Source organism: Hemitrygon akajei, chromosome 6 (assembly GCF_048418815.1).
Source record: "Hemitrygon akajei chromosome 6, sHemAka1.3, whole genome shotgun sequence".
In the NCBI taxonomy this organism is placed as follows: Eukaryota; Metazoa; Chordata; class Chondrichthyes; order Myliobatiformes; family Dasyatidae; genus Hemitrygon; species Hemitrygon akajei.
In genome coordinates this window covers 90,270,820-90,296,624 of record NC_133129.1, presented here as the reverse complement: position 1 = coordinate 90,296,624, position 25,805 = coordinate 90,270,820, and the positions used below count along the sequence as shown (strand labels likewise).

Below are 25,805 nucleotides of genomic sequence, written 5' to 3'. Positions count from 1 at the left end.
GAGCACAATGGCTCCAATGCCTCTCTGCTGGTGGCTGTAAACAGGTGACACTGCGGCTTGAGGCCTAGTCCTCGCACATACAAGATAGCGAACACATGTAAGATATCAGTAAATTACCGCCATGCAAAAATAAATGTAATAGACCAAAACTTGATTTCATGAATGCCACAGAAATCTGTAGTCAACCGCACTTTGGATTGAAATTCTTAACTAAGTGAAGAGTTTCATTTCCTTTCTGGTTTTCCTACCAATATTCTTTTGTTTCTTCTGCTGACGACAAGATGTATGGGCTGGTTAGCTTCTCAGTTTTTGGAAGGTTCTAGAAATGACAGTCTAGGAATAAGTTAGTAGTAAGTTGAAATATGTAAACAAAGTTGAAGATGGATTAGTTAATGGCAAATTAGTTCAAGATTTGAAATTGTTTGGCTGAAAGGTGTGATCTGAGTAGATTAGGAAGTGCTGCTGTCCCATGTGCCTTGGTTTCCTTCCACATCTGAAAGATGTCTGGACTCTGTGACTCTATGCTGGTAGGTTAATAAGCCCACCATAAACTGCCCCTCCCGTAGCTAGTTGGTAGGAGAATAGGGTGTTGATGGGCAGGTGTGTGAGAATAAGTTTGGGAGATAAGTCTGAAACAGCATGGTTGAAATTACTCTGAGAACCATAAAATCGTAAAATATAGGAGCAGAATTAGGCCATTCAGTCCATCAGTTCTCTGTCATTTAAGCATGGCTCTTTTTTCAACCCTTGCCTTCTCCCAGTAACTCTTGACCTCCCCTACCAATCAAGAATGCATAATTCCCTACCTTAATTACATCTAACACCTGGTCATCGCAGGCCTCTGTAGCAATGTAATGTACAGATTTACCACCGTCTGGCTAAAGAAATGATACCTCATCTTACTTGTAAAGGGACATCTCTTTATTAAGGGGGTGTGCCCTCCGATCCTAGACTCTCCTGCTTTTGGAAATATTCTTTCCACATCCACTCTTTCTTGGTCTTTTGGTATCCAGGAGGTTTCACTGAGATATTTCTCATCCTTTTGAACTCCATCAACTATGGGCCCAGAGCCATCAAATGCTGCTCATATATGAAGCCTTTCTTCCCAGGATCATTCTTGCTCTCAATATTCCAAAAGCATTCTGACCAGCTCCTTATAAAGCCTTAGCAGTACATCCTAGCTTAGACTATGTCATAAAAAACACAAATAGGAATCCCATGAGTAAGAAACAATTTATTCAAGGTTTTGATATCTTCTCAAGTTGAATGCAGAATTGGATACAATTCTCTATCTAATCCTTGTATGCAGGATTAACTATAGGCAAGGTGGCTAATGCGGGGTCTCGGCTCAAAACATCAGCAATTTCCATTTCCACAACAGACACTGCTTAAACTGCTGAGTTCCTCCAGAAAATTGCTTGTTGCTGCAGATTCCTAAATCTGCAGTCTGTTATGTCTTGTTTATCTCCATATTATGAATTTATAGAAAATAGAATAGTACAGCACATTACAGGCCCTTCGGCCCACAATGTTGTGCCGACCCTCAAACCCTGCCTCCCATATAACCCCCCACCTTAAGTTCCTCCATATACCTGTCTAGTAGTCTCTTAAATTTCACTAGTGTATCTGCCTCCACCACTGACTCAGGCAGTGCATTCCATGCACCAACCACTCTCTGAGTGAAAAACCTTCCTCTAATATCCCCCTTGAACTTCCCTCCCCTTACCTTAAAGCCATGTCCTCTTGTACTGAGTAGTGGTGCCCTAGGGAAGAGGCGCTGGCTGTCCACTCGGTGTCTATTCCTCTTAATATCTTGTACACCTCTATCATGTCTCCTCTCATCTTCTTTCTCTCCAAAGGGTAAAGCCCTAGCTCCCGTAATCTCTGATCATAATCCATACTATCTAAACCAGGCAGCATCCTGGTAAATCCTCTCTGAATCCTTTCCAATGCTTCCACATCCTTCTTATAGTGAGGCGACCAGAACTGGACACAGTACTCCAAGTGTGGCCTAACTAGAGTTTTATAGAGCTGCATCATTACATCACGTCTCTTAAACTCTATCCCTCAACTTATGAAAGCTAACACCCCATAAGCTTTCTTAACTACCCTATCTACCTGTGAGGCAACTTTCAGGGATCTGTGGACATGTACCCCCAGATCCCTCTGCTCTTCCACACTACCAAGTATCCTGCCATTTACTTTGTACTCTACCTTGGAGTTTGTCCTTCCAAAGTGTACCACCTCACACTTCTCCAGGTTGAACTCCATCTGCCACTTCTCAGCCTACTTCTGCATCCTAACAATGTCTCTCTGCAATCTTCAACAATCCTCTACACTATCTACAACACCACCAACCTTTGTGTCATCTGCAAACTTGCCAACCCACCCTTCTATCCCCACATCCAGGTTGTTAATAAAAATCACGAATAGTAGAGATCCCAGAACAGATCCTCGTGGGACACCACTAGTCACAACCCTCCAATCTGAATGTACTCCCTCCACCACGATCCTCTGCCTTCTGCAGGCAAGCCAATTCTGAATTCACCTGGCCAAACTCCCCTGGATCCCATGCCTTCTGACTTTCTGAATAAGCCTACCATGTGGAACCTTGTCAAATGCCTTACTAAAATCCATGTAGATCACATCCACTGCACTACCCTCATCTATATGCCTGGTCACCTCCTCAAAGAACTCTATTAGGCTTGTTAGACACGATCTGTCCTTCACAAAGCCTGATCAGACCATGATTCTCTAAATGCCCATAGATCCTATCTCTAAGAGTCTTTTCCAACAGCTTTCTCACCACAGACGTAAGGCTCACTGGTCTATAATTACCTGGACTATCCCTACTACCTTTTTTAAACAAGGGATCAACATTCGCCTCCCTCCAATCCTCCGGTACCATTCCCGTGGACAATGAGGACATAAAGATCCTAGCCAGAGGCTCAGCAATCTCTTCCCTCACCTTGTGGAGCAGCCTGGGGAATATTCCGTCAGGCCCCGGGGACTTATCCGTCCTAATGTATTTTAACAACTCCAACACCTCTTCTCTCTTAACATCTACATGCTCCAGAACATCAACCTCACTCATATTGTCCTCACTGTCATCAAGTTCCCTCTCATTGGTGAATTCCGAACAGAAGTATTCATTGAGGACCTCGCTCACTTCCACAGCCTCCAGGCACATCTTCCCACTTTTATCTCTAATCGGTCCTACCTTCACTCCTGTCATCCTTTTGTTCTTCACATAGTTGAAGAATGCTTTGGGGTTTTCCTTTACCCTACTCACCAAGGCCTTCTCATGCCCCCTTCTTGCTCTTCTCAGCCTCTTCTTAAGCTCCATTCTTGCTACCTTATATTCCTTAATAGACCCATCTGATCCTTGCTTCCTAAACCTCATGTATGCTGCCTTCTTCCACCTGACTAGATTTTCCACTTCACTTGTCACCCATGGTTCCTTCACCCTACCATCCTTTATCTTCCTCACCGGGACAAATTTATCCCTAACATCCTGCAAGAGATCCTTAAACATTGACCACATGTCCATAGTACATTTCCCTGCAAAAACATCATCCCAATTCACACCTGCAGGTTTTAGCCTTATAGCCTCATAATTTGCCCTTCCCCAATTAAAAATTTTCCTGTCCTCTCTGATTCTATCCTTTTCCATGATAATGCTAAAGGCCAGGGAGCGGTGATGAATGTCTCCCAGATGCTCACCCACTGACAGATCTGTGACCTGACCCGGTTCGTTACCTAATACTAGATCTGGTATGGCATTCCCCCTAGTCAGCTTGTCAACATACTGTGACAGGAATCCATCCTGGACACAGTTAACAAACTCTGCCCTATCTAAACCCTTGGAACTAATCAAGTTCCAATCAATATTAGGGAAGTTAAAGTCACCCATGATAACAACACTGTTATTTTTGCACCTTTCCAAAATCTGCCTCCCAATCTGCTCCTCAGTATCTCTGCTGCTACCAGGGGGCCTATAGAATACCCCCAGTAGAGTAACTGCTCCCTTCCTGTTCCTGACTTCCACCCATACTGACTCAAAAGAGGATCCTGCTACATTACCCACCTTTTCTGTAGCTATAATAGTATCCCTGACCAGTAATGCCACCCCTCCTCCCCTTTTTCCCCCCCTCTCTATCCCTTTTAAATATCTAGGAATATTGAGAATCCATTCCTGCCCTGGTGCCAGCCAAGTCACCATAATGGCCACTGCATCATAATTCCATGTATGTATCCATGCTCTCAGTTCATCACCTTTGTTCCTGATGCTTCTTGCATTGAAGTACACACACTTTAGCCCTTCTACCTTACTACCTTCACACCCTTTATTCTGCTTCTCTTTCCTGAAAGCCTCTCTATATGTTAGATCTGGCTTTACTCCATGCACTTCTTTCACTGCTCTATCGTTCTGGGTCCCATCCCCCTTGCAAATTTCCCAAAATGCATGATTCTTCAAATTTCCCACAAATAACAGAGAGTGAATGGATCAGTAATGAAAAGTATGAAAGTAAAATAGTTTTGATTATGAGTAGGTTTAAGCTGTAACTCAGTGGGTCAAGCCTTGGCACAAGCCTTAGGGATTGTGAGTTCAAGCCCAACTCCAGACACTTAAGAATGCTGATGCACTTGTGGGAGCATTTTAGTGCAAAAACCTCCTGCTCTTCAAAGGAAATGTTAACTGAGGTGCTGTCAGCCTTCAACTGGGTATAAAAGCACAGGGTGTAATGATTAGCACAGCACTATTACAGCACGGGGCTGTAATTCTGGAGCACAAAGTTCAAATCTGGCACTGTCTGTAAGAAGTTTGTACGTTCTGCCCTTGACTGGGTGTGTTTCCTCTGGGTGCTCTGGTTTCCTCCAGCAGTCCAAAGGCACACTGGTTAGTCATCATTGGAAATTGTCTTGCGATCAGATAATGGTTGCTGAGTGGTGTGGTTCAATGGACCGGAAGAAGAGGAAGGAGTTCTTACTGGATAATAATTGTTCCTCAGCAGACATGCAATAAAATAATCTTGGCATTTAAAAGTTTGAGGAATCCTATTGTGTAGAAACTAGTTACCACATTTCCTATCTCAGAGCAGAGACTACACTTATAAAGGTTTGGAAGGCTCTCTGCAAATTGAGGTCTCTCTTTAGTTCTACAAGAAAGAAATACTGAATACCTGATTACGTGGCTACTCTTGCAATAGAATTTATCACAAATAACTTTGAATTGTGTGTTGCAGACCCACTATACAATATGTGTGACTTGCCAGAAGAAGCCTGGGAAGGAAGAGAAAATGATGTCATTTATGCTGAGTTGGTTCCTGGCTCCATAGTGTGGGCCAAGCAGTTTGGATATCCATGGTGGGTGCATCAGTGCGGTGTATGCACTCTTTTCCAGTTTTTTTAAATTCCCATTCTTTTTCCTGTTTACTGAAATATTAAGATCATAGGAATAAGTTTACACCCAGTGCCCACTTTACTAGGTGCATCTGTACACTTGCTCATTAATGCAAATATCTAATCAGCCATAAAAGAATGCATATAAGCGTGCAGACATGATCAAGAGGTTCAGTTATTGTTCAGACAAAACATCAGAATGGTTAAGAAATGTGATCTAAGTGACTTTGACCATTGAATGATTGTTGGTACCAGATGGGTAGTTTGAGTATCTCAGAAACTGCTGAGCTCCTGGGATATTTACAAGCAAGTCTCTAGAGTTTGCATCATGTTAATGAGAGAGGTCAGAGGAGAATGAATATGCTGGCCATGTGTTTCAACAGTGGTGTGCAGAAGAGCATCTCCAAACACACATATTGAACCTTAAAGTGGATAGGCTACAACAGCAGAAGACTATAAACATACTTTCAGTGACCACTTTATTAAGTACAGGAGGTACTGTACTTAATAAAGCAATCACTGAGTGTACAGTACTACACAAAAGTCATAGGTGCACATTTAACGCATACGTATGTAGCTAGAGTACCTAAGACTTTTGCACAATACTGTAGTAATTTTATGTATTGCACTGTTCTGCCACAGAAAAAAAACAAGTTTCATGACATATGTGAGTGATGATAAACCTGATTCTGATAGAGGTCTTTATTGTGGACTGAGAGAGGGGAGGGAGTGGGAAGCACCAGAGACACATTCTGTAATGATCAATAAACCATTTGTTTGCAATCAAATCACCTTGCCTGGTGTCTCAGGGCTGTATCTGTACTTGTGCCAACACCCCCCTCCCCTGCCCCGGTACTTATTTGCCACCTGTTTCACATCCCTCTGGTGGTGTTCCACTCTTGCCATTCCCAACATTGTTTGCACCCACCAGATTTATGAACTCACTTGCTGCTTCACATTGACAAATATAGTACTGTAACAAAAGTCTTAAGCACCCAAGCTATATATATGTGCCTAAGACTTTTTCACAGTACTATATGTCTGTATTTGGCCATGCTCTACATGATATAGTAACAACAGTTTACTTAATTTACAAAATTCAGCTCTACTTAGTTCACTGGAACAGAATGTCAGAAGTATCTTGTTTATTAGTCACAGGTGATGCAGGGGTAAATTAGTTTGCTTTTGTCACATTTATCGAGGCACAGTGAAAAACTTCTTTTGCATTGTCATCTAAATCAATTCATTAAAACAGGCCATGCTCTTTTCTCACTGCTGCCATCGGGCAGGAGGTACAGGGGCCTTCAGTCCCACCCTTTAGGTTCAGGAACAATTATTACTGTAGAACCTGTTTGAACCAGTGCAGATAACTCCACTCATCACAACTATGTTGCAGCTATATAGGACCCAGGTCAGACCCCACTTGGAGTACTGTGCTCAGTTCTGGTCACCTCTCTACAGGAAGGAAGTGGAAACTGTAGAAAGGGCTCAGGGGAGATTTACAGGATGTTGCCTGAATTGGGGAGCATGCCCTATGAGAATAGGTTGAGTGAACGGCCTTTTCTCCTTGGAGTGGTGGAGGATGAGAGGTGACCTGGTCTAAGATGATGAGAGGCATTGATCATGTGGATAGTCAGAGGCTTTATCCCAGGGCTGAAATGCTTAACAGAAGAGGGCATGTTTCAAGGTGTTTGAAAGTAGGTGCAGAAGAGAGGAGTTGTCAGGGGCAAGTTTTTTACGCAGAGGGTGGTGAGTGCGTGGAATGGGCTGCCAGCGAAGGTGGAGGCAGATACGATAGGGTCTTTTAAGAGACTCCTGGATAGGTACATGGAGCTTAGAAAAATAGAGGGCTATGGGTAACCCTAGGTAATTTCTAAAATGAATATATGTTCGGCATAGCATCATGGGCCAAAGGGCCTGTGTTGTGCTGTAGGTTTTATATGTTTCTAATATACAGTTGCTACTACATTGTTCGATTGGAGAGGGAATTAAAGGACCCTTCAAAATTTGCCAGGAGGGAGTGGGTAGCTTGCTCTTGGCCTGTCTGAATGAATGTATTTTCCTCAGGCCCTGCTGAATTTAGTGGCAAGATCTGATCAATGTGTGTTTTGCTTCTGTTTCCCAGCCACTGTCAATAAATTGAAAGTGTGCAAAATAACTGTGGTCTTTGCTGAATAAAGCTGTCACTGGTTCTAGCTAATCCATTGCATTTGAAATTTTCTGAGTTCTGACATTTACAAAGATGTGATAAGAATCTATAAATTAGTTTAATTTATATCAACAGCTTAGATTCTGCTCACCACATCTGCTTGCTTGTCTGAGAAAGGAGACATAAGATCTGCTTATGGGCCCAAGAAGTTCCGCAGTTGTTCAGCAACATCCAGAAAATGCTGGAGGGTCTCTGTAACTCAGGCAGCACCTGTGAAGGGAAGTAGCAGCTGACGTAACAAACAGAAACACTTCAGGACTTCCATCAGAGATCTGCTTTATCAGAGGTCATATGGATGTAGTTGCAAAGAAAGCATGACAGCGCCTCTACTTCCTTAGGAGTCTGCAGAGATTTGGCATGACATCAAAAGCCTTGACAAACGTCAGGTAGTGGAAAGTATATTGATTGGCTGCATTATGGCTTGGTATGAGAACACTAATGCCTTTGAACAAAAAATCCTACAAAAGCTAGTGGATTTGGTCCAGTACATCATGGGAAAAGCCCTCCCGAACATTAAGCACGTATACATGAAATGCTGTCATAGGAAAGTAGCTTCCATCATCAGAGATCCCCACCACCTTGGCCATGCTCTTTTCTTGCTGCTGTCATCAGGTGGAAGGTACAAGGGCCTCAGGACTCTCACCACCAGATTCAAGAACAGTTAATATCCTTTAACACAAAATACTCTGCAGATGCTGGGGTCAAAGCAACACACACAACACGCTGGAGGAACTCAGCAGGTTGAGCAGCATCCGTGGAAATGAACAGTCAACGTTTCGGGCCGATACCCTTCATCAGGACTGAAGAGGGAGGGGGCAGGGGCCCTATAAAGAAGGTGGGGGGAGGGTGGGAAGGAGAAGGCTGGTAGATGCCAGGTGAAAAACCAGTAAGGGGAAAGATCAAGGGGTGAGGGAGCAGAAGCAGGGAGGGGATAAGCAGGAAAGGTGAAGAAAGAATGTAAGGGGAAAGCATTATGGGTAGTAGAAGGAGGCGGAACAATGAGGGGGGTGATAGGCAGCTGGAGGAGGAGGCAGAGGGAAACTGGAATGAGGGAAGGGAGGGGGAGGGAATTACCGGAAATTGAAGAATTCAATGTTCATGCCAACGGGCTGGAGACTACCCAGATGGTATATGAGGTGTTGCTTCTCTAACCTGAGTTTGGTCTCATCATGGCAGTAGAGGAGGCCATGTATGGACATACCCAAATGGGAATGTGAAGCAGAGTTGAAGTGGGTAGCAACCAGGAGATCCAGTCTACCCTTCAACCATCTGGCTCTTCAACAAAAGGGGATAACTACACTTACTTGTCCATCCATTGAGGTGTTCCCACAACCAATGATCTCACTTTAAGGAATCTTTATCTCATTATCTCATGCTCTTGTTATTTATTGCTATTTATTTATATTTGTATTTTACAGTTTGTTGTCTTCTGCACTCTGATTGTCTTTCATTGATCCTGTTTATAGCTGCTATCCTATAAATTTGCTGAGTATGCCCGCAGGAAAATTAATCCCAGGGTTGTATGTGGTGATGTGTATGTATTCTGATAATAAATGTTACTTTGAACTTGAACTTTGTTCTGTAGGGTCTGTAAATGCTGACATGGATTTGGTTAAAAGTTCTGTCAGATTTGCAGCTGAAATGTTAATTATCTACAAGGAAGCTGTCACAAGAAAGCAGCATCCATCATCTAGCCTGCACTACCCCACAATCCAAGCCATGCTCTTTTCTCAGATGCAGCCATTGGGAAAGAGGGACAGGAGCTTTAGGCTGGTTCAAAAGCAGTTATTATCATTCAGCCATCAGGCTCCTGAATCACTACACATAACTTCACTCACCTTAACTCTGAACTGATTCCACAACCTACAGACTCACTGTCAAGGATTCTACAACTCATGTTCTCAGTATTCATTGTTATTTATTTGTTTGCTTGTTTTATTTGTACAGTTTGTCTTTTGCACATTGGTTGTGTGCCTATTTTTCTTTGTGTGTAGTTTTTCATTGATGCTACTCCAAGCAGGAGAGGAAACTCAATAGTTTCACCTGCGCACCTTCGCCACATCCTCTGCATCACCTGGAGAGACAAAGTCCCAAACTCTGAGGTCATCTCCCGCACTGGACTTCCCACAACGTTCACGCTTTTAAGACAATGCAGACTGCACTGGCTGGGCCACGTCCGTCATATGAAGGATGGTAGACTGCCAAAGAACATTCTCTATGGAGAACTAGCAACAGGCAAGAAGAACATTGGTAGATCCCAGCTTCGCTTCACGGACCTCTGCAAGTGTGACATGAAAGCCTTAAAAATCAACACAGAGTGCTGGGAGGATACAGCAGATGACTGCAACAAATGGCGACGTACTCTTCAGCAACACCTAAAGCAAGACGAAAGAGGGATCCTGAGTCAGTTTGAGGAGCGGAGAGCTAAACAGAGAGCACAGCGGACAACAATTCCACGACGCCCTATACACGCAGCAACTGTGGCAGAGCCTCAATCGCCACAGTTGATGCTGCTCGACAAACCAGTGACTACCAGAGGTGCAGTGCTCATGATTGACCATGACTGATGGAGGCCACACACACACACAGACACACACACATGTTTCTTTGTTCTACTGTGAATACTCGCAAGCAAATGGATCTCAGGATAGTATATGGTGACGTATACGAGGGTTGATTGATAAGTTCATGGCCTAAAGTAGAAAGAGTCAATTTTAGAAAACCTGGCACATTTATTTTTCAACATAGTCCCCTCCTACATTTGCACACTTAGTCCAGCGGTCGTGGAGCATACGGATCTTGGACCTCCAGAAAGTGTCCACAGTGGGGTGATTGATAAGTTTCCAACTTTCTGCATAATCAGTCAAAGAGTTGATCTAACTCACAAGCTGTATAACTTAGGCCACAAACTTATCAATCACCTCTGCTGTGGACACTTTCTGGAGGTCCAAGATCTGTATGCCCCACGACCGCTGGATTAAGTGTGTAAATGTAGGAGGGGACTATGTTGAAAAATAAATGTGCTAGGTTTTCTAAAATTGACTCCTTCTACCTTAGGCCACAAACTTATCAATCACCCCTCGTATGTATTTTGATAATAAATTTACTTTGAAGTTTGAATTTTCCTTATGGTTCAAAAGATGTTTGACGTTTCAAGTAATTTCTGTTTTCTTTAAATAATTAATTCCCATCTGTTTTTCTCAGTGAATCTTAATGAGCAATTGTTATTGTCCACTGGAGTAGGTTAACTAAACGCTATCTTTATAACAGCACTATCGACTGTGGAATTCATCCTCCGGAAGGCACAAAATTGTTAGACCAGTGTTATTCAATAAACTGCTGACTAGCCACATCTGTGGCAATATTGATACTTATAATCCTTTTTAAGCTTTTAAAGACTGAGCTCAACTGTTCTGTTATTGCGTTTAGGTGGCCAGCGATGGTGGAACATGATCCTCAGACTGGGAAATACTTTATGTTCACAAGTGACTCAGATCAGTTTCCGGTTAGTATACTTGTGTTAACTGGTAAAGCACTGCGCCACAGCCACCAAACATAATGGATTCTATTCTCAATCTTTGGAGAGTGTTTGGCTGTTGTACTTTTTTGCCTGTTCCAGTTTCCTTGAATAAAATATTTGTAATAATAGAAATTGGGTACAGGAAGGAAGTCGGAAATAGAACAACATGCAAAAAAGTTGGAGGTAATCAGCAAGACAGAGAGCATCTCTGGAGTGGTGTTGGAAGGGTTGCAGAGATCTTAGGCGCAGTCGAAGTAACTGAGTGAAGTGAAGGTTTAGGATTGTAAAACAAGGCTGTGCCACTTTAGGAGTTATCATTGTTCGGTAGCCACAGTGGTGAAAGTAAATGGGAGGACAAGAAGTTATCTCCTATCTATGAATTTTAAAATAGAGCCAAGCTGTTCTGGGAACTTGAATGACTCGGTAAGCACAGTGATAATAAAACAGTGGTTATTTCTTATGTGGCACTGGTGTGAGCCTTTTTAACAATTCATCTGTTCAGCTTCATGGAAAATAGTAGCATTAAGTGCCCTATTTAATTGCATTCTGCTGCCACACATCCTGCGACAGCAAGCATGTACTTCATGCTGTTGTTACTGAATTGTGTTTGGAAGTTGCAAGTCTTCTCCAAGCTTCATCCCTACACATCACTCAATGTTCTTCTTATATTATCAAGCTCATCAGTGACTGAGATAGGATCAGACTTGGGTTTATTATCACTGATATTTGTCATGAAATTTGTTGTTTAGCGGCAATAGCAGAGTGCAATACATAAATATAATGTATATTTATTTTTATATAGATAGAAGATAAGTAAGCAGTGCAAAGTGAGAGGAAAAAGGAGTGAGGTAGAATTCATGCCAATTCAGAAATCGGATGGTGGAGGGGGAAAAGCTGTGAGTCATTGAGTGTGGGTCTTCTAACTCCTGTACCCCTTCCCTGATGATAATAACGAGGAGGGCATGTCCCAGACGATGAGGGTTCTTAACGATGGATGAAAGTAGGGTTATAGTAGGATTACTGTAAGTGGTCAGTGCAGATTTGTTAGGCTGAAGGTACGTTAAGTGTGCATCTTCAGGTTCTTGTACATCCTCTCCGATAGTAGAGCTCCTTCCCAGTGTATACTTCAGAGAGGCACACTGTAAGGAACTGTTGAAAAGTATCATTGTTGAATAATGTGAAGTTAATACTCAGATTACGGTACCACTAAAAATCTGTTGTTGCTTTTTCAGTCGAAGTACCATGTTACATTTTTTGACGATACAGTAAGCCATGCTTGGATTGCTGCATCATACATAAAGAATTTCCAAGAACTTCCACAGGAGAAAAACACATCAGTGAGTAAAATTAATCAGAGAAATTTCTATTAAATGTAATATTCTTTTGGTTTCAAGATATTTTAAATTAATGTCTCCATAAGGGACATGGGATTAACATCAGATGCTCCAAGTGCTTCCACCTGTTGCAGAAAAGTTAAAATTTAGTGGACTTATTTGTTTCTTTGTTGTTTTAACTGGCTTTTTGGTATTGTGGTTTAGCAGGTGGCCCTTCTGGAGAACAGAAGATAAAAAAATTTAGATGGGTGTTTCAACTCTGTATAGTCGCAGGCATTGTCTTTAGAATGAGATGTTAAACTGAGGCTGTCTTCCATAGAGTCAGTGAGTTCTGACTAGAGCATTAGCCAACATCAGAGGCTCAACCATTAACTTAACATTTCTTTACACCTATGATTGTGTGGCTATGCACAGCTCTAACACCATGTTCAAGTTTGCTGATGACACCATTGTTGTGGGCTGTATCAAAGGCGGTGATGAATCAGCATTCAAGAGGGAGATTGAAAATTTAGCTGAGTGGTGTTATAACAACAATCTCTCATTCAATGTCAGCAAGACCAAGGAACTGTTTGTAGACTTCAAGAGAGAGAAACCGGGGTCCATGAGCCAGTCCTCATTGGACAATCAGAGATGGAGAGGGCATAGGTTTACTGTTACAGGGGAAAGTTTTAAAAGGGACCTAAGGGGCAATTTTTTCCACACAGATGGTGGTACATAGTATATAGAACAAGTTGTCAGGGAAAGTGGCTGAGGCAAGCAGGTACAGTAACAAGATTTAAAAGGCATGTGGACAGTTTCTTGAATAGGAAAAGTTTAGGGCAGAGGTTCCCAACTTTTTTACGCCATGGACCAATGCCATTAAGCAAGGGGTCCATAGACCTAAGGTTGGGAACCGCTGGTTTAGGGAGATATAGATGCAGGTGAACGAAACTAGCTTAGATAGACGTCTTGCTTGGCATGATGAGTTGGGCCAAAAGGCCAATTTCCATGCTGTAAAACTTAGTGACTCTGACTATCAGTGTTCTTATTAGGGATTTGAGGAGATTTGGTATGTCACCTAAAACACTTGCAAATTTCTACAGATGTACGATGGAGAGCATTCTAACTCCATGGGGTGGGAGGTTACTGCACAGGATAGAAATAAGCTGCAGAGAGTTTTAAACTTTTCAGCTCCATCATGGGTATTAGCCTGTGATGCTGCATCCATCATTAACCACTCCCTCCACTCAGAACATGCCCTCTTCTCATTGCTTCCATCAGTAAGGAGGTACAGAAGCCTGAAAACACACACTCAACGATTCAGGAACAACTTCTTCCCCCATTGGATTTCTGAATGGACATCCAACCCATGACTTACTACTTTTTTACTACTTTTTTATTTCTATTTTTATTTTAGCACTACTTATTTAACTATGTATATACAGGCAGTCCCCGGGTTATGTACGAGTTCTGTTCCTGAGACTGTCTTTAGGTCGGATTTGTACGTAAGTTGGAACAAGTACATCTGGTATTATTTAGCGTCAGTTAGTCAAACGTTTGTCTTAGTATATAGTACTTATTTTACCTTTCTATGCATATAAAACACTTAAGGAACGTATGTATTCCAATAATTAAACCACTGTGTTGCTTAGTAATAATTGTAGCTTTCATCAGGGCAGGGCCTTTCACATGCTCCATTATTCTCACTTTATCCATTATCCTTTAAAATTGTTCCGATCGTTGACCGACTGTAGCCTAATGCTTTTCTTTTTTTTTTCTTTTTTTAAAATTTTTTAAAATTAGTTTTTCTATACATTTTACAAATTAAAAACCCCAAATCCCAATGAGGAACATTAATACAGTGCAAAATTAAGCATACAATGACAATATGCTACAAAGGAAGAGAATTTGACAAAAAAGCACCTAAGTTGAAGACAAGTAAACTTAGTATCCTCCCCAAAGCCCCACAACACAAAAAAAAACAACTCCAGACCAACCACAACACAATATAGAGAGGACAGGACAGTCAAACTCCCAGACTATGAATACACTTAGCAACAGAGGATAATAATGCCTACTACCAGTAAAAAAAGGGAGCTGAAAGCAAGGGACCGAGAAGAAAAAAAAACCCTAGTCAAGAGGAAGGTTATGAAAGTACTCAATAAAGGGTCCCCAGACCTTATGGAACTTTAGATCCGAATTAAGAACTGAATAATGAATTTTTTCGAGGTCCAAGCAGGCCATAATGTCGTTAAGCCATTGAGCATGAGTGGGCGGGGCAACATCTCTCCATCTAAGGAGGATCAAGCGTCTAGCCAGGAGAGAGGCAAAGGATAATATTCGGCATTTGGTCGGACTCAGACGTAAATCTGTCTCGCCCCAGAAACCGAACAAAGCGATTAAGGGGTTTGGTTCTAGGTGCTGATTCAGAATACACAATAACATAGTGAAGACATCTTTCCAAAATTTCTCCAAGCTAGGACAGAACCAGTACATATGGATGAGAGAGGCCACGCTTCTTGCATTTATCACAGAGCGGACTAATGTTAGGGTAGAATCGAGATAGTTTAGATTTAGACATATGGGCTCTATAAACAATCTTAAACTGTAAAAGGCAATGGCGAGCACAAAGAGAGGTTGAGTTAACCGATTTGAGAATCGAGTCCCAGCTCTCATCGGATAAGGAGGTATTTAAATCCTGCTCCCAGGCCATTTAAATTTTATCCACAGGGGCCCGTCGTAAGGCTGCTAATTTATCTCGAATAATTGATATTAAACCTTTACCTAGTGGATTAATGGAAAGAAATAAGTCCATAGCATTTTTCGCAGGCATTTCAGGAAAGTTAGGAATTAAAGGAGCAATAAAGTGTCTAATTTGGAGATATCTAAAAAAATGAGCATTGGGCAGATTGAATTTAACAGAGAGCTGCTGAAAAGAAGCGAAGCGATTATCAATGAAAAGATCTTCAAAATGTCTAATGCCCTTCCTATACCAAACATGGAATGCTGAATCGTACATAGTAGGTAAAAAAAGGTGATTATGTGCGACAGGGCTGGAAACGGAAAAACCGTGGAAACCATAGCATTTCCTAAACTGAGCCCATATACGCAAAGTGTGTCTAACAAGAGGATTAGCTATTAATCTGGACAGACTACTAGGGAGTGCAGAGCCAAGAAGTGCAGAGATAGATAATTCTTTAGTGGAGCTCAACTCCATTGCCACCCAATTAGGGCACTCGGGTTGGCCGTGGAAGAAAGACCAAAAGGTAGCACAACGTATATTAGCTGCCCAATAATATAAACGAAAGTTAGGTAAAGCCATGCCACCCTCTTTTTTAGATTTTTGGAGATGGATTTTATTAATTCTAGAGCGCTTATTCTTCCACAGATATGACAAAATAATAGAGTCTAAGGAATCAAAAAAAGATTTAGGAATAAAAATTGGGATAGATTGAAATAAGTATAAAAATTTGGGGAGAACATACATTTTAACAACATTAATACGACCTACCAAAGACATAGATAGAGGTGACCATTGTACCAGACTCTGTTTTATAGTATATGAAAGATTGGCAAAATTTTCACGAAAGAGATCTTTAAACTTCCTTGTGACTGTAATTCCAAGATAAGTAAATTGATTATGGACTACTTTAAAAGGGAGATCACGAAATGTTAGTTCTTGTGCTTCTTTATTAATTGGGAAAAGTTCACTCTTATGTAAATTAAGTTTATAGCCAGAGATCTGGCTAAACTGGTCAAGAAGTGAAAACATTAGAGGTAAGGATGTAGACGGATTTGAGAGAAAGAGTAATAAGTCAGTCATCAGCATAAAGAGAAACTTTATGCTCAACACCCCCTCTCCAAATCCCGGTCAATTCAGGACAATTTCGAAATGCTATCGCCAAAGGTTCTATAGCCAAATCAAAGAGAAAGGGACTTAAGGGGCATCCGTGACTGGTGCCACGTTTGAGATTAAATACCTGGGATTTCTGAAAATTAGTTAAAACAGAAGCAGTAGGACATAGGTACAGCAATTTGATCCAAGAGATGAAACTTTGACCGGGTCAAATTTTACTAAGACTGCAAAAAGGTAGTTCCACTCTATACGATCAAATGCTTTCTCTGCATCGAGGGAAATAACACATTCAGGATCCCAGTTGGAGGTGAGTATAAGATATTAAATAAACGCCGAATGTTTAAAAAAAGGGAGACGATTTTTAATAAAACCTGATTGGTCATCAGAGATAATGGAGGGAATAACGGTTTCTAATCTATGAGCCAAAACTTTAGCTAAGATCTTTACATCAACATTGAGCAAAGAAATCGGCCTATACGAGGAACACTCTGTTGGGTCTTTGCCCTTTTTTAATAGAAGAATAATAGATGCCTCATTGAAAGAGGGTGGCAGTTTGCCGTAATTAAACGAGTCAGATAATACTGAAAGTGACTGAGGAGAAAGAAGTGAAGAGAATGATTTATAAAATTCTACAGGGAACCCATCAGGTCCAGGAGATTTCCCTGAGGACAGTGCAGAAATTGCAAAAGATATTTCTTCTGATGATATAGGCGCATTAAGTTTGGCTTTAAAATCAGATGAAAGTGAAGGAATATTCAGATTCTTTAAAAATTGATCAACAGAGATATTGTCATTCAAAGATTTAGAGGAATAAAGCCGAGAATAAAATTTTTTAAATGCATCATTAATTTCTAAATGATCCGATGTAAAGTCTCCGTTCTCCTTCCGGATATTTGTAATATGTTGTTTGGCTTTGGAACGCCTCAGCTGATTGGCTAGAAATTTACCAGACTTATCCCCATGAATGTAAAAGCGACTCTTGCTTTCGAGAAGTTGGCATTCGACAAGTTGAGTAGACAGAAGATTAAATTTAGTTTGGAGTTCAACGCGCTTCTTGTATAGTTCAGGGTTCTTAGTTTGAGCATATAGTTGATCCAATTCTTTAATCTGGTTAATGAGGTCTAATCGATCTGCACAGGATCTTCTGTTGAGATTTGCTGTGTAAGAGATTATTTGACCCCTCAGATATGCGTTCATGGCATCCCAGACAATCTGGGATGGCACTTCAGGTGATGTATTAGTGTTAAAATAAAAGGTTATCTGATCCTTAATAAATTTTTAAAAATCATCATCCGATAATAAAGTTGAATCAAACCGCCAGTGTTTATTCATCTGAGGGAGACCAGGAAAGTTCAGAGAGAGAGTAATTGGGGCATGGTCAGAAATCAGTATACTCTGATAGTCACAAGAGTGGGCAAATGGAATAAGTTGGTTATCGAGTAAGAAATAGTCAATTCTAGTGAAGGTATGGTGAACATGTGAGAAAAAAGAATAATCTCTCTCAGTAGGATGAAGGAAACACCATATATCAGAGATACCAAAATTAGAGAGAAACGATTGGATAGCTAAGGCAGATTTAGTAGGTGATCTGGTAACAGAGGACGATCGGTCCAGATTAGGATCTAACCAACAGTTGAAGTCACCACCCAGTATAAGAGAGTATGAGTTTAAGTCTGGTAGTGAGGAAAAAAAACGTTCAAAAAAGTTAACATCATCAAAGTTGGGGGCATACAGGTTTGCTAGTGCAACTTTAGTGTTATATAGTTTACCAGAAACAATAATAAAACAGCCATTTGTATCAGATATTTTATTATGGAGTTCAAAAGGAATATTTGAGTTAATAAGAATGGAGACTCCCCTAGCTTTAGCGGCAAAGGATGAATGAAAATGCTGATCCGCCCACTTTGACAGAAGCCGGGAGTTATCAAAACAATGAATATGAGTTTCTTGAAGGAAAGCAATGTCAGCTTTGAGTTGTTTAATATGTGAGAATACCTTCATCCTTTTAACAGGGTGATTCAATCCCTTTACATTCCAGCTCACGAATTTAAGTGCACTAGCCATTATCAATTACTAATGCATAAAAGGCAGCAGGCATATAGAAAGTCAAGCAATACAATAGCAGTCTGGGAGCAGAAATGTAAACATAGATTCGTAAAATCAAAACATAAACATGTCCTGAGCAATAAAGAAAAACAATAAATACAGTGAGTGATGTTGGAACTGGAAAATCCATCCCACCCACACAACCCAAAACTAGACGGCTACCAAAAAAAGCAGCTAGCTCTACCAAAAAAATTAACCCACATATAACTTCCAGATCTGTGTCATTAACAGCAGTTCCGTATAAATACTATAGCAAATAGTAACTAGTTTATGCACTAGAAAACATAACTACAAATTGGAACATCTTCTGCAGAAATATAAAACTTAATACAGAGAAAATCGGAAGAAAACCAAAACTAACCTACCCGCGAAAAATTATAGAAGAATAAAGTAAGAGAAAGGGAGAAAAAAAAAGGGGAGGAAGGGGAAAATTATAAATTCAAGAAGAGTACTTATCAACCACTTACAGAGAGGAGAAAAAAAATCAGATTAAAAAAAAGGGTGAAGAAAAAAAAAGAAAATAAATTAAAAAAAAAGAAAAAATAAATCAATTAAACTGTGAACCAACAAACAGGGAGGCCTTCAATAAAGACTTCAAACCTCCAAAACAAGTTAGAGTCAGTTGTAGAACTCTATAGATAAAGTTATACAAGAATAAAATAGATTACACAAGTACTATTTAAACGTCCATAGGGAAACATTAAGCACAGAATGTCTATTTAAAAAAGACACACCAAATCCAGGGAGAGATTGTCAACAGCCCTTAGAGTTTCAATGAATAATGTCTGAGTGATTCAAGTAAAGTCTGAGTCCAGAAAAAGTAATTTTACTACGAGAAGTACTTATCCACCATTTTAGGAGGTCCGATCGGGTTCCAAAGATGACTGGATAGCCGAAAGACTTGCCACAAATGCTTCAGCCTCCTTCACTGACTTAAACCACTTATATTTTCCAGTATTAAGCTTGATTCGTACATCGGCAGGAGTGCGAAGAGAGGGTTTAAAACCACGATCAAAAAGCACTTTCATTACGCCTTTAATCTCAGCGCGCATCTTTAAGGTCTGGGGTGCAAAATCTTCCACAAAGCGAATGATTGTATCTTGGAAAGTAAAAGTACCTCTGCGACGTGCCTCCATAATCAGATGGTGTTTTACCTGGTATTGATGAAAGCACAAAATTACCGGTCGCGGGCGGGAGCCCAGAATTCCGGGGGGAACGTAGACCCTGTGTGCCCTTTCGAGCTCAGGCGGGTTCGGAAGCAAATCTTTCCCGAATATCTCACAGAGAAACCCGGCGAAAAACTTCATGGTTGATCCCTGTTCGGTGGCCTCTGGCAACCCAAGAATTCGAAGATTACAGCATCTGCTGCGATTTTCGAGATGCACCATTTTGGAAAGGAGTTTGTTACATTTTTCCTCTAGGCTGGAACAGAGAGTCTCCAAATATCGAACACGACTTTCTAAATCTTCAGAAGTCGAATCGATGCGAGATAAGTGTTCAGCATGTTCGTCCACTCTATCATTGATCCGATCCAGTTTGGCTTCCAGCTGTTTGAAAGCGGTTCTAATTTCCTTTAAAATATCGTCTCGGAGTTGTTCGAGCGCAGCGCGGGTCTCAGCCGACAGAGCCGGAACTTCCTTTCTCCCGGATTTAGAACTCTTGCTAGACATTGTAAGGTAGATGTGTTCACAGGCAAGTAAAAGAAACCGAAAAAGTTCCTAACTAAGGTTTAAAAAATGGAGACATTTAGTGCAAAGATAGCGACAATAACGGAACAAAAGTTTGGAGCACCTAAGCAATCGCCATCTTAACGGAAGTCCAGCCTAATGCTTTTCCAATGACCGATGGCGTTTCACCTCTTTCCAAACGCTTTATTATTTCCACTTTATTTTCAATCGTGATCGCATCCTGTCAATGGAACAGAAACACTGCGGGCGGCGGGTCCCGACCTGCACTGGCTCCCGAGGTCCGCTGGGTCCTAAGGACCACAGCACTGATTTCCCTGGGTCCTAAACTGCACTGCACTGAGACAGGTTAAATGGGACAAGTGGTGGCTGTGCTGGGTTTGGGTAATTGATCCTCCGCAATATTCCATGTGGGGATTTAAACTGGAGGTGGCTGTGTTTTTTTTTTATGAGGTCGAGTTGCGAGCTCAACATCAACCCAGCATGGATGGTACGGGAGTCACTGGATCAACATCAACCCAGCATGGGAGCAGTCTGTCACTAAATCAAACTTGGGACCCTCCGTTCTGTAGCCTGGCGCTGATCTGACTGCGCCACCAGCCGACCGGAATGGGGGGGGGGGGGGGTGCTGGGTCAGGGTGAATCTTACTAAGAAAAATTTAAGCCAAATACAAAGTTAAACACTCAACACAGTGTCAATGGCAATGACTTAAAATGGTGGATGGCGTTGCGATCCGACTTAAAATGGCGGAGGGTGTTCCCCTTCCTCGGTTCGTAAGTACGAGTTGTCCGTAAGTCAGACGTTCATAACTCGGGGACTACCTGTACATATATATACACAGACTCTTACTGTAATTTGCAGTTTTTTTCTCCATTATTTTGTATTGCTGTTGCAAAGTTAACAACATATTTCATGACATGTGCCGGTGATATTAAACCTAATTCTGATTCCTGAAAGGTGACAGCAATCATATGTCTTCTCTGTAGCATCTGCCCCACCCCATCCCCTATTCAATGAGTCATAGAGCCATTTACCACAAAACAGGCTTTTCTGCTCAGAGTTGGCATCTACCATCGAGCACCCAATTAGACTCATCTTCACTGCAGGATAGCACTTGCCAATTTTGCTATCTGTTGGAGTGCAGATTGCTGCACTGCTCTGGCACCCTACAAGTTCCTTTCAACACTGTCAGGCTAGAAACTGACCTTGTATAACAGCAGTCTGTGAGTCAGTGCTTGCATTGCATTGCAGCTTTAAGAAGTTTTGTGTTGGCCATCAGATACAATATCACAGTTGCATGACGTGATAATTGAGTTTTACACCACTTCCCAAAATGGAAAGCATGCAGTTCAATCCTGCACAAAGTATTGTGCCAAATAGAAGTTGCCCATTTTAATTCTACTAAAAGCGTGATCTCCCCATTGCCACCCATTTCAACTCTACTAAAAGCTGGATCTCCCTGTGACCACCCATTTCAATTCTACTTCCCATTCCCATTCCGATATGTCAATCCATGGTCTCCTCTACTGCTGCAATGAGGCCACACTCAGACTGGAGGAGCAACACCTTATATTCCATCTGAGTAGCCTCCAAACTGATTGAACATCGATTTATCGAACTTCTGGAAATGGCCCCCTCCCACCATCCTATTTTCCTATTCCCCTCACTCACCTTATCTCCTTACCTGGCTATCACCTCCCTCTGGTGCTCCTCCCCCTTCTCCCATGACCTTCTGCCCTCTCCTATGTTACGTTCCCCAGTAACCGGGTAATTTTCCAGCAAAGATAGATGGGTCCACCGAAGCCTGATGCTACTATTTTCAAACGTTTTTATTTATAAAGGGGCACAAACGTATGGTTAATACAAAACACTCAGATCATATATGTCGTCACAACTCAATCTAAAGCACAGGTATAGTAATAATCAATCAGAAATAAGCTCTATCGTTGTCTAGGGGTAATGTAGATATATATTGTTTACTGGATATTTAAAAGTCTTTTTGCGGTCACTGCCGTCGTTGTGGTGTCGCGTTGGTGCACTTTTGTTAGACAGAGAGAGAGGGGGGGATGAAAGAGTTACCCAACCGGTTTTCCAACCTGGAAGAGTTCGGTTTGTCGGAGCTCATCTGTGGCCTCCCCTGTAGCTAAGCCGTTCTTCCGTTGTGGGGTCGCCAATCCCAGGCAAGGAAAAGACGCACACGAACCCCACCACCGGCTGTCGCTCTCAAAGCGCTGTCGCAGGATCTCAAGTGCGTCTGAAGGGGTCCTCCCCCCCCCCCCAGACCCTCCTTTATACTTCCTCACGGGACCGCCGGTGTCAATCTCTCTCAACCAGCCCACTTTGCCCGAGGGCTTTACACGTGGTCTTCATGAGACAATAGTCAAAGAGTCGCTTTATTCTGCTTCCCGGGGGAACGTGGTCTTCAGCACGTCTCCCTCTCTCTCTTGGGTCATTTGACCCCCCCTTGACTAGGGCTCTTGCGAATCTCACAAAGGAGGGGGCTGGGGTCATAACACCTATTAGATTCTCCCTTCTCCAACCCTTTTTCTCTTTCACCTATCAACTTCCCAGTTCTTTACTTCACCTCCCCTCCTTCCCAGTTTCATCTACCACCTCTACTTTGTATCTCTTCCTCTTCTCCCCCCACCTTCTTGCTCTGACTTTTAATCTTGTGTTTTTCCAGTCTGAAGAATAGTCTCGGCTTGAAACATTGACTGTTTACTCTTTTCCATTGATGCTGCCTGACCAGCTGAGTTCCTCCAGCATTTTGTGTGTATAGCTGCCACTTCTGTGTTGTTTGAATGCAGGCTTTCTGACAGAACCATAATTATTCTATTATGGTTATTATTTTATTATGGAAGTAAATGAATTTCATGGTGTAATATATGTGCTTTGATAATAAATTTACTTTGAACTTTGAGGTTTTTAAATTTACCAGTGGGTAATGTAAGTCTTCACATTTAGGTTGCCCCTGGAAATTTTCATTTGGCCCTCTGCACTATTTTCTGAGGGCCCAATTATTCTTGACCCTGCCCATGCAATGCTTTCCCTAACCCCATCATCTAGGGGATCACTGTAACAGCAATAACAGTGATCCCATGGAGTGGTAAAGTTTAGTGCTGTATTTGTGGGAGCTTATCCCCATTACCATCCCCGTCTATGACAACTTAGGAATCTAGTGGTGCTCCAAATGGCATGTGTCTCTAACAGCCTCTGACAACCAAGTCCAACTCTTGGCCTTCAAGTGTGGCTTAGTTACTAGGCCCGGCAGAACAAATGCTACTGACAAGGGAAGGGGTAAAGGCGGACCACTGGCACCTCAAAACCAGCATCTTAGGGCATTTGGGGCCCATCAGCCTTAGATGGCAGCCCACCTAGGAAAACTTAATGATTTTACACCTCCACTGCCTTGCGGCCATATCCACCCACAGGAGAAGCTTTGGGAGTAAACCCTGCGGAAGAAATCCAGAGCCGGGTCCCTAAGGCAGTTTGATGTTGTTCACAACTTCACTCTGGCAACCTCTGTGATGACACTGGTGCCAGGCTGTATCGGCGCTTGCCCTTCCCTTGGACTACATCAGTGACATGGAGAGGGGGAACCTACTGCATGGGCAACAGCCGGTTCTTCAAATCTTCCCGGCCAGGCTTGCACCCTGAAGAGGACATTTCCACATCGCTACTCAGTGATGACACAACACAGGAAGCAGCAGCACTTGATTGGCGTAGAGTGGGGTGCCAGGGGCTGCTTCTAATGGTGGGAGAGGTCCTAGGACCTCACTGGGCAGTCCCCAGTCAAATAGGTGCTGATATGCCACGGTTCACTTGCTCCACTGGGTGTGTGGGGCTCAAGGAACCCCTGACAGGTGGATCGATAACCTTACACCTGACAAAAAAAGAAAAGATCAAAAGTATCCAGCCCTCAAGATAGGTACTTGGAATGTAGCTCAGAAGACCTGTAAGATATGAGTGACGCCCACAAAACCGCAGTCATCACCAACGAACTGAGCAGACTGTAGATGGACATTGTCTCCCTTCAAGAAACAAGGCTCTCTTCCTCTGGAAGCCTTCGAGACGAAGATTTCTCCATCTGGCATGGAAAGCCACCAGAAGAGCTGAGGGGCATGGTGTTAGCTTTGCCATAAGAAACAGCCTAGTTGGCGCCATCATACCACCAACTGAGCAAACTGAAAGACTACTCAGGATTCAGCTTCAAACATCTGTGGGCCTGGTTAGCATTATCAATGCTTTTGTGCATACATTAATTTCTACCTAGGAAACTAAGGATGAACTCAGTGCTGCCATCAAAGAAGTCCCTTCTCAAGAGCCACTATTCATTCTCGGCGACTTTAACGCAAGAGTTGACAGCAACCACCACAGCTGGCCTTCCTGTTTGGGACAGTTTGGTACTGGAAAGATGAATAAAAACAGCCAGTGACTCCTTGAACTCTACTGCCAACATGTCCTTTGTATCACTTTCACCTTATTCAACACCAAGCCTCAGTACATAGTGTCATGGAGACATACAAGGTCCAATTTAATCTCATCCTTGCAAGATGCAGCAGTCTTCAGACAGTCAAGGTGACACGCAGTTACCAGAGTGCAGATTGTGACACTGACCACTCCCCTGTGTGCAGCAAGGTAAAACTTCAGCTGAGGAGACTTCATCATTCCAGAAGGGAGGGGGGCCCACGCATTGACACCAGCAATACTTGTAACCCTGTAAAGATAGCCAAGTTTATGCAAGCCCTGGAGGAAGCTCTGCCTGGCTTTCCCAACACCAATGTCAGCAAGAGATGGGAAAATCTGCGGGACACCATCTACAGCACTGCAATATCTACCTTTGGAAAAAAGACAGTCAAGTCTGCTGATTGGTTTGAGGCCCACTCTGAAGTGCTGTTGCCTCTGATTGAGGAGAAGAGAAAAGCACTGACAGCATACATGTGCTCTCCTAGCGAGAAGGACCTGCAAGTGCTCTGGGCTACCCAGAACAAAGTTCAGCAGGCTGCCAGGCGGTGTGCTGACGATTACTGACTCCAGCTCTGCTGCAAGATCCAGAAGGCTGCTGAGACAGGCAACATCAGACATAAGTATGACAGAATCAAGTAAGCCATTGGTCCATTACAGAGCAAGACTGCCTGACTGAAGTCATCAGTGGGAGAAGTCATCAAGGACAAAACACAACAGATGGAATGCTGGGTAGAACATTACTCAGAGCAGTATGCCAGAGAGACTGTTGTTACAGAAAAAGCTCTGAACACCATTGAACCTCTGCCCACCCTGATCGAACTTGATGTAGACCCCACACTGGAGGAACTCAGGGAAGCACTGGAAGCACTTTCTTCTGGGAAAGCCCCAGGAAAACATGACATCCCTCCTGAGGTTCTAGTATGTGCCAAGGGCACCCTCATCCCAGATCCTCTGTCAGTGTTGTCGAGAAGCCAGCGTACCCCAAGGCATGAGGTATGCAAACATCATCACCCTCTACAGGAACAAGGGCGTCAGGAGCAACTGTAACAACTATCGCAGCATCTCTCTTCTCAGTGTTGTGGGGAAGCTTTTTGCTCGAGTTGCCCTGAAGAGGCGCCAGCTGCTCACAGAAGGGTCTATCCTGAGTCTCAGTGTGGGTTCAGAGCTGAGTGGTTCACCATTGACACGATCTTCTCCCTCTGGCAACTGCAGGAAAAGTGCAGAGAACAGCAGAAACCATTCTAC

General features: G+C 42.5%; 1 protein-coding gene across 6 annotated transcripts in view; it reads left to right on the top strand.

Annotated features, from left to right (window-relative positions):
• Nucleotides 1-25,805, top strand: part of LOC140729248 (zinc finger CW-type PWWP domain protein 1-like) — a 215,769-nt gene that overhangs the window by 84,096 nt on the left and 105,868 nt on the right. For all 6 annotated transcript variants that reach the window (XM_073048813.1, XM_073048812.1, XM_073048811.1 and 3 more), the window contains 3 exons: nucleotides 5,247-5,367; nucleotides 11,042-11,117; nucleotides 12,365-12,469. In XM_073048813.1, coding sequence (XP_072904914.1) covers nucleotides 5,247-5,367; nucleotides 11,042-11,117; nucleotides 12,365-12,469 — 302 coding nt within the window. The remainder of the gene's footprint in view (nucleotides 1-5,246; nucleotides 5,368-11,041; nucleotides 11,118-12,364; nucleotides 12,470-25,805) is intronic.